Genomic DNA, 9,827 nt, shown 5'->3' on the forward strand with positions numbered 1-9,827 from the left:
AATAATTAAAAGTTATGGAGCTTAACATGGATAAGATTTTTAGTGCGTGCATAATTTTAAGTGATGTAAGGTTATGATATTATGATGAACATGAGTAGGAGAGGTCAATCGAGAAAAGGAAAACTCTTCACTAATGCAAGTGGATCAAGATGAGATGGTTGACCATGTAATTATTTAAAATTTTACTTGAATCTCTTTCGGTGTTGGAGTATGTTTAGCATTGATCGTAGTCTGTTTAACCCTGTTCCACTATGAAATCTTTTTAGATTGTGTAGGGAAATGCCATCGGGAGGCCTTTCCCTACAGGAAAATGGGGAGTTGGCACTAGCCAGTGACCCATTTTCCTAGGGAAAGGCCATCCCATGGCATTTCCTGATCATCATGGTCTTGGGGAGTGGATTTTTAAAAAAAAATCTTCTTGTTGATGTGGAAAATTTTTATTAGCTCTCTATTTTTTAACATTCCATGTGCTAATGTGTCAAGGTTTTATTGACCTATTTTTTAACATTTTAAATGCTTGTGTCATCAACTCATTCACTTTCATTTTAGTAAAATTCGCACTACTACTATGTCTCTATGGTGCATTCTTTAAAAACAAAGCTTGTTGATTTGATGGCTAGGATTTATTTTCCCGACCCAGGACCATGATAGAGTGGGTAAAGAGGTGGTCAATGTTTCTTCACCATAGCCACTTTAGGCAAGAAATCTATCATCTCCTTTACCTACCTTCTTCATGCTTCTTCTTCTTAATGTCTTAATAGTTTGACCATTGTGGATTGGAGTTCTTGCTTTTTGTACTTGCAATCTCATGAGAGCATGCAATCACTTTTGCTTTCTGTTGAACACTAAGTACATTGATAATAGTTTGCCGAGTCTATAAAACATATAGTGGGTGCTATCATCAAGCAATCTTTAAATAAGAGTTCCACACCACAGTTATTTACATGTAGGAGTTGTTCAGACTACAATTGTCTCTGAGCTTATCGAATTTCTTATAGGACACTCCACAACTCTGTGAGATTCTTGGCAATCACAACACTATATAGCAACTCTACATGCTGTTGAATTAATATCCTTGCCTCAATCAAAAGGTCACTTAGTCCTATTATTTCTAATCAAGTCCTTAAAGACTACAAATTCCAAATGGTTTAATAATCATGTGACTTCATTCCAAGAAACTTATCATTTAACACATGTTTCTTTATATATACACTATAGATAAATGGTACATAAATGTTTTTGACATATTGAATAAAGTTTTCTCTCTCATCCTTAGTGATGAAGAGGTAGGGTGCTATAAGTTGAAAAAAATTCATCCACCTTCTCCACATGACCTAAACTAAAGTTATGGATGAAGGTTGATTTATTGCTTGCCCATACTTACTTTTGTTGCATCTTTGTCTCCAACCTTTAATATTTTTTAAAAGTATTTTTCACATGTATCACATCAATTGTATTACAAATTAATAAATTGTATTGATGAGGAAAGTTGTTAGGATGTAATAACATATACACAAGATATTTTGTATGTATATTTTTTGCTTTTAAAAAAGAAGTAAATAAGGATATCCCCCAATAAAAGCACATAATCTACTTTGTTGGATCTTTCTACTTCACACAATTTAAATTTCCAAGCCATCTCTCTCTGTCAACATAAGCTTGCCTCACAATCCGATGGTGCCATATACAAAGGTGCTTGAGACTTTTCTCTATGTTACCATTAAATGGTTTTTTTCAAAACATATGGTCCATTGACAAACTTAACATCTATATCCAATGTACATATATTTGCCTAATGAGTGAGACTATCTTCCCTTGAAGCTTATTCCACATATAGGGCATCCACTGGTAACCCTTTGTATTGTGACCACGAATGAGACCATAAGCACCAAAGGCCGTGAATTGACGATAGTAATGTTCTCTTTAAGGTATAGACCCTTTGTGACCAACATTCCAATCCAAATAACAATAACAACCTATGTAAAAGTGCACACATCACAAACTTCATTCTACTTTACTAAAAATAAATAAATGTAAAGCATAGTCAAAGATCTTACACCTAAGATTAAAAATGGAAAGAAGGATTTGGATCCCCTATCCTATTATTATTATTTATCCCTTATTCACTCAAAGTATGTTTAATTTTTATATTATACGCCTTAGAAAGGAAAACGTGGGCAGATAAAATTATTATTTATGGGTTTAACAAGAGGGCTTCACTTCCGTAATTAGTGCCCAAAATGGAATGCTCTAGCAAGACCTCAACAAAACCCAAGTACGTACACACCACCTAAACTTGCTATTCCACTCTCGCTAAGCGCTAGAACAATCAAACCGACCACCATCATGATGATCCTATGACCCCCACACATGCAGCATGACATGACTCTCATTCATGACCACATCATAAGCCACCCTCCTGCCCCCCCACGCCCACAATTAACATGGGATTAAGCCCAGTGTGCTCTTTTTGCATTGCTTTGGCACTATAAAACACTACCTACTGCTTTTACATGAGCCCATCTTGTGTATACAGCTGCTCCTGCCCTCCCCCATCTATTTATTACTGCTTTCTTCCATAGCCATCGCCTCATCTTTGCTCACTTAGTGCATCCTTCCTCACGCGACATGTACCATGACCATTGAGGACACTGGACAGGGTAGCCTAGGTGAGGCAAGACCGTGGAAGACCATGTTGTAATCCATTAAGAGACAAGGTCATTGAGTGAGAATTGTGTGAAGACGGACGTATTGAAAACTCGAGAGGACAATCTTAAGACTAAAAAGCAGGATGTTCGAATGTGTATCTGATGACTGGAAAGTTTGGAGTGATTAACAAAACGGAAATAGAAGCCCAGAATAGAAAAGACAAAGGAAAAACCAAGAAGATCAAAAGATTTAACAGCTCCCTCACTTACGAGAGAAAATGAAGAAAATGCAAAGAATAATTTGCAGCCAGCAATCGCCCTGCAATTGTCGCGTTTTCAAGAACCCTGAGAGCCCAAGTACAACCCCCTGAAAGCCTGAAACTCTCCAAGGTAGAGTCAAGCAGTGAAAACCCTCTAAATGACAGCATTTTGGTGATTGTTCAGTTCAGTCCACATCAGGAGTTTCTTTCGAGTTCCTGACCTATTATTAGCTGCAAACACAAGTAAGGTATCGCAGTTCAGCCCCTTTTGGAACTCCATTTTCATATAAAATAAAGTAAATACTTCAGAAGGGAGGGAGCCATCCCGGCGAGGTGTCCTGAGCATCGTGAATGTTTTTCATTCCTGGTGTTTATAATTCTTGCATTGTTTGAGAACACAAGGAAGATATCACAGTTCAGCCCCTTTTATAACTCCATTTTCATAACAAATAAAGCAAATACTTATAGAATGGAGCCGTCCCAGCCATTGGGACCCACTGGAGGTGTCTTGAGCATTGTGAACGTTTGTGTTTATCATTCCTGGTGTTCATGATTCTTGCATTGTTTGATAAGTAAAATAAATCACTTCTGTTGACACACGCTCTACGCATTACTCAAGTTTCACTTCCAAGTGACAGACACGTATGTAATATGCAGCAGCCTGCAGGTACCTCGGCTCACATCCCAACCTGCTGACGGGCACAAGATTATTTGCTTTTGAAATCAAACAACCCATTGATGAGAGTGCATTGCAAGAAGTTTGCATGCACACAAAAGGAAAAACAATGAGAATTTGTAAGGAAAATGCAAATTGTTATAGCAGAGAGGTTGTCAGTAACCCATGCTCTCAGATGTGAAAGAGCTTAATAGCAGCGCTATGTAGCCACTGCTATCAGATGTGAAAGTGACCCTAACGACAGCAAAACACATCAGGAGACCGGTTGTACAAATGTACTAGCACAGTAAGCTCGCCATTTTTTGTGTAGCCAAGATACAACCTCTTTTGTGCACTGTCCATCTATAGAGCCACTATGTGCTTCATGGGCAGGATGTTTCCTTACCTAGGACTGCAGTACAAGCGGGTCATCCACCCTGAGCAGATATTAAGATTCATGTCACTGCCATAGTGATCCACGTAAGGCAAATTACCTGCCTATGGTAACTCATTACTCAATTCAACAGACATACACTCACATAGCAATAGCAAGCATTCATTAGCTTGGACAATCCCTAGCACAACAACAATAAGAATCTTCTTTGTAAGCGTACAAGAAGCTAAAACACGTGGCAAATACATGCTACAAAATGATAACTCATCACTCCCGAATTAAAAACATCAGTATTTGCTAAGAAATATCGAGATTTAAGCAAAACAGAGAATACATGCTACAACATGATAGTTCATCACCCCCCCCCCCCCCAAAAAAAAAAAAACCAAAAAACAAAAAACCAAAAAAACTGCAGTGTTTGCTAGGAAATGTCCAGATTTAACCAAAACAGAGAAGATATAGCAATTCAGAAACTCAAAACCACAAATATATTTGCTGAAATTATTTGTTGTGATGATTTTTGCAGCCCAAAAACTGCTGGTATTACAAGGGTTAGGGTTTTGGATGCGTATATGCACACCGTCTTTGAGAGCAGCCAGCTTTCGCGTTAGGGCTATGTTTCTCTGTACATGCCAACATTGAAGAAAAGAGCTATGATGTCTATAATGCATGCCATGATGATTCTATGTATATGCCAGCTATGGTAAGGGTTTTCTTGCCCAACAGTGAGGAGAAGCTATGAAATATTCAATGCATGCCATGGCGATTCTACTGGTGACACGCATGCCATCATGATTCTACATACATGCCGAACAGCCAGCTATGGTAAGGGTTTGCTTGGAGTAAAAATGTCACCATTGAGGAGAAACTGTGATGAAAGTGCAACAATCTGTATGACCTAGGGCATATGCAGAGAAACTATCCAAGGTACCTGAGCACGGGTTGTAGGAATTTTTTCTCAGAAATCTTGGCGCGCACCGCAGTCAGGGCAGAACTTGAAGGAGTGCTCCAGAGGGCGAGAGCAGGACCAACACGGCCTGTTGCCGCCTGCGGCCGCTTCGGGCGACCGTGAGTGGGGTTTGTCCGGCAAGGCCTCGAAGCGTCCGGTGGGCATCAGGAAGCCGCAGTTGGTGCAGTGAAGGGCGGGCTGCTTCGCAGGCCATCGCCAGACGGGCACGAAGAAGAGCTCCAGCACGGTATCGTAGTTGACGAGATTGGCTGGGTAGCCGCATCGGAGACATTGCCCGACGTCCCTCTGCAGGATCTCCGTCACCTGCTGCCGCATGCCGCCCAGAAAGAAGAAGAACATGGCTATGTGGAGAGGCGGAGCTCCTCTGACCCTCTGCACCATATGCACGAATTTATATAATCCACCATCTTCCAAGTGTTTTTAGTTTTTTTAAAAAACTTAATTAAAACAAAATTAATTATAACATAAAACTCTACATTTGATGCATGTCCCCTACTAATCATTGTGAGCATTTTGCATTTTGCTAGAGCTTTCATTTTTCTTTTTTTTTTGGCAAAGAATGACACACAACCTAGAGGAATGTATGATCTTAATTTAGACATCAAGTAAAATTTCTTACATAAATCGACATGGTTGTTCGACTTATGCTGAATCAACTTACAAAGCCTGAAATTTTGAGGGTGTTTGATTAATGCGGAACATTGACATTGACTCTAATGCAAAGATTAGACATTCAATCATTCTTTTGATGTGTCCAATTAGCTCACCTTGGTACCGAATATAAGGATAAAATCAAACAATGAGAAGGACTACAACAACCAAGAAGTCTGGAAGAGATTTTATCAATGAGGAAACGTGGTGTTCTAGCATGACTTTAAAAGGAAACCTCATTGTATGCCATCCATAAAGATGAAGTTATACCTCATGCTTTTAATTTATGCAAATATCTCTGCCTTTATTAAGAAATAAGTCATGCCTAGCATAATGAGAGCCATAGCTACTAAAGTTGTGCACATCCCACAATTCATGGACTAACTATGCACGTAAATCCCTTTTATTGATAAACTAGCCAAATTTGATTGTCCAAAATACATGGCCAACACCTCTCTTAAGTGCCAAGGAAAGTGGTTGAAACTTCATCAATGAGTTACAACTCATCAATTAGACAAGTATGCATGGACAACAAAAGAAGGAACATCTTAGAATGTGTCTATTTGAAATGTAAAATATATATATGACTTTTGGTGCAAGACTCAAGACGTTGTAAATTATTTAGTAGCAGGCAATCATCTATATTTAAATACTTTTGTGCAACCATCGTAATTAACGCTAGAAATTTAAAGAAACTATATCCTTAAGAAACAATTTCAAAAAAAAGTATCATTGTAGTATTGTAGTAACTCCCACTCCACACTTGGTAGATGCCTTCCCACATCTTTCTCATTTTATTGACATGGAATAGTTTGAAAAGAAAGTTTCAAGTTTGTTAGTATACAAGCTAAACTCAAGCTTTAATGTAAGCTTTGCCTTTTAGATTGCTAAAGCATATGATTTTACACAAGGATATTCATTTTTTTGCATTTGGCATTCTAGAATGATCAAGTCACAATAGGTATAAAGCTCGTTCATGTTGCTTAGGAAATACTTCAAGGAACCCAAGAGCTTACTTTTGGGAAATTTTCTTGCTAAAAGGCAATAAAGTATTTCAACTTTCATCCTTCTTATCTTCTTCCAATACACGCCTCTACCCCTAGCAAGGCATGATGATAATTTTCATGTTGTTTGGAGTGTTCTATTAGACAATAATTTTAGCCCAACTCAAGCTTAAATGTATGTACTTTTTTAATTTGCCTTCTAGATTGCTAAAGCATACAATTTTATGCAAGGATATCCTCTCTCTTTTTTGACATCTGACTTTTTGGAAATATCAAGTCATGAAAGGTATAAAGATTGCTTGCTTATGTTGTTTAGCTATTCATGTTGCGTTTAACTTATTAAAAAATTGTAAGGCACAAAGGAAGTGTTCTCTCACCTTTTTCATGTTGTTTAAAGTGTTCTATATTAGACCATATCAAGCAACATTTCAAAACTACAAATGTTGTATTAAGGAAAAAAAATTACAAAATAAATATGAAAGCAACACACTACAAATAAGCATAAAAGCACTTATTAAGGTAGCCTACACAAGTAACATTCTTAGTCATGGGATATATTACTGACACGAGTTACAAGAAGCACTATGAAAGAAAGCATTCCTTGAGATCCTCCTTAAGTATATCGACACTAGTCTTCAGGGCTACCTATTTCTAAGAGCCATTTTTACACTTTGATATTTTGCCATATTCACTCTACATAATCTAAGCTTTATGTTTCCATGACTATTAAACGAATCTATATGGTGTAGACTAACGAAGATGGCTATGTAAAATTTGTTGAACTAGGTCTTCAAGGTGAGGCGATGTTGCATTGATAATCACCTTTAAATACCAAATTTATTTGCTTCGTATGCTAGCAATTTCATTACAGGTTTACAAAAAAATTCATAATAAACATTGCAAAATCAAACTTTACCATTTTTGATGAAATGTAATCTTCTTCACAATGAAATAAGGTTGGATAATCTAAACTCGCATATATATTAAGTAAAACTGTATGAAACATGTGTAAAGGGTTCTTGAAGTGGAAGGAAGTTATAGCTCACAAGCCAAATTATGAAACATGTAAAGGGTCCTTGAGTGGAAGATGGAAATTGTAGCTCACAAGCCAAATTTATAAATTTTTTAAATAATCTTAATAGAAAAATTTAAAAGAATATGAGATGGAGACATGCCACATGGTGACGTAGTACTACATGCCTTTATTTATTTGCTATTGAACCATCCTAGTGATTATGGTGTTGAATGAGAAGATATATTGAAGTATCCTAGTGAGTATGCCTTTATTCCCTTATTGTTAAAGTGTCCTAGATAAGTTTTTGATCATGGAATTGGATGTGAAGATATGGGTTCTTTGGAAAATGGATCACCCTATCCCAACTAATGTTGATGTTGACATGGATCATGGATACTACTTACGATAATCGTTTGTGATATCTTCCTTCTGAAATGCTTATTATCAATGTAAGCGGATTGTTTATTATGCAAGAGATTGATTGGAAAAAGAGGATAGCTAGGGGAAAGAGGCAACATATGCAGAAAGAGATGAGAGGAAGGAAGATGAAGGGTGGACTAGGAGGGAAGATGTGGAGAAGACTTACTACTTCGGGAAAAGCAAGAGGAAAGAGGCAATATAGATGTGGAGAAGACTTATTGTTTTGTGACTAACAGGAGGAAAGAGGTGGTAGATGTGGAGAAGACCTATTCCTTCAGGAGTAGTAGGAGGAAAGAGGCAACAAATAATGAGAGGAAGGAAGACAAAAGAGGGGATTGGTAGGAGTAAAGAGGCAACAAAGAGGCAACAAATATGTAGAAAAACATGAGAGGAAGTAAGACAAAAGGGGGATTAGCAGAGGAGAGATGTGGAGAAGACATATTTCTTTAGAGTCTCTTGGAGGTGGTGGTTTGGTTGAGACCCGATTCGGGGTGGCTAGTTGCTGACATAAAGAGGAAAAAGGATGTGTAAGATTCCTCTCTCTAGCTTTTGAGATGTAAAGGTGTAAGAACCTCCCCTTCAAGATTCCTCCCTCCAGCTTTTGAGATGTAAAGGTGTAAGAACCTCCCCTTCAGTCTCGGTAATCATCCCCTAATTTAGAATACAAGAAATTTTAGCCTAGAGAGAGAAAATGTTCTAGAGAGAAGTAATATAAAATTGAGATAATTTTTGATACAAAGTTTCTCCTAATATCTAAGATGAATTCTCCTAAAACAAAAGTTCAAAAAGAATTTTCCAATGTGTATAAGAAATCAATTGAATATGTGTATAAGAGGCCTTAGCCTAAGGGTCCACATTTTCAAAAAAAAATAATTAAGGTCCAAATAAGGTTCCAAATGGCCAATAGGATTAATCCAAGTGTTGGGATGACAAAAATACAAAGAATGAAAGAAAATACCCCAAAAATTGAGTAAATGCTCACATAAGATGACGAGTTGACCAAGTACTGGGTTTATTAGTTAAAAATTAACGTTTATTAGTAAAAAAATCAAATTTTGACACCTCAGTAAGGAGGGAAAGGGCTCATGAAGGAGGCACCTTTTTTTCATCAACTGTAAAGTCAAATTCCAATAACAATAGTAGCCATCGTGTGATTCTCCCCGTGGTGCAAGGTTTATTTAGTAAGTATAGTAAGGCTTGATGGTCCACGAAAAATACGAATTTGTTGGCCAAGAGGTAATGTCGATATTTCTTGACAACGTAAACCATGGCAAATCCTTCTCTCTCTATGGTGGTGTAATTCACCTCTGCATCTTTCAACTGACGACGACTACGCGAAGCAAACTGGATAGTCCTTAAAAATTGGCTAGTATGCAACCAATGGCAAAATTTAATGCATCAATGTGCACGTGAAATATGAGATCCCAATTGGGGGGTCGTAGAATTAGCGCGCTTGCCAATGCTTGCTTCAGACGATCATATGCTTCTTGACACTCCTCAATCCACTCAAAGACAATGAGAAGCTTGTACAAAGGTCTGGCTATCTCAGCATAAAAAGTTATGAAGTGTCGCGATAATACCCCACATGACCCATAAACCTTTGCACTCCTTTGTAGTTGGTAGGCGGTGGCAGCTCCAATATCAGTTTGACCTTGCTATCGTCAGTAGATATACCATTCTTTGAGATAATGTATCCCAATATCACACCATGCTTGACCCAAAACTGACACTTTAAGGGGTTCAGTGATATATGATACAATCGACATCACTCGAACACTTTCCTTAAGCAGGCCAGATGGTCTACCCATCG

The 9,827-nt window shown here is 37.7% G+C and overlaps 1 protein-coding gene across 3 annotated transcripts; it reads right to left on the reverse strand.

Annotated features, from left to right (window-relative positions):
- Window positions 1-3,448: 3,448 nt before the first annotated feature.
- Window positions 3,449-5,812, reverse strand: LOC147639343 (zinc-ribbon domain protein). Of its 3 annotated transcripts, none has more exons than XM_086790243.1 (2): window positions 4,889-5,299; window positions 3,449-3,597 (listed from the first exon to the last, which is right to left on the reverse strand). In XM_086790243.1, exon 1 carries the CDS (start codon window positions 5,264-5,266, stop codon window positions 4,916-4,918), a length of 351 nt encoding a protein of 116 aa, XP_086646369.1. In that variant the 5' UTR covers window positions 5,267-5,299; the 3' UTR covers window positions 3,449-3,597; window positions 4,889-4,915. The 3 variants fall into 3 exon arrangements, with proteins under 3 accessions (XP_086646369.1, XP_086646378.1, XP_086646362.1); XM_086790252.1 differs by lacking the exon at window positions 3,449-3,597 and adding an exon at window positions 5,695-5,812 and having other exon boundaries at window positions 4,437-5,299; XM_086790236.1 differs by lacking the exon at window positions 3,449-3,597 and adding an exon at window positions 4,437-4,580.
- Between the last annotated feature and the right edge of the window lie 4,015 nt (window positions 5,813-9,827).

This window comes from Cibotium barometz, chromosome 4 (genome assembly GCF_041138505.1).
Source record: "Cibotium barometz isolate CiBa-2024 chromosome 4, ASM4113850v1, whole genome shotgun sequence".
NCBI classification, from domain to species: domain Eukaryota; kingdom Viridiplantae; phylum Streptophyta; class Polypodiopsida; order Cyatheales; family Cibotiaceae; genus Cibotium; species Cibotium barometz.

Bases quoted from the DNA above. Each gene is read 5' to 3' on its own strand.
- LOC147639343 (XM_086790243.1), bottom strand. From the start codon at position 5,266: ATGTTCTTCTTCTTTCTGGGCGGCATGCGGCAGCAGGTGACGGAGATC.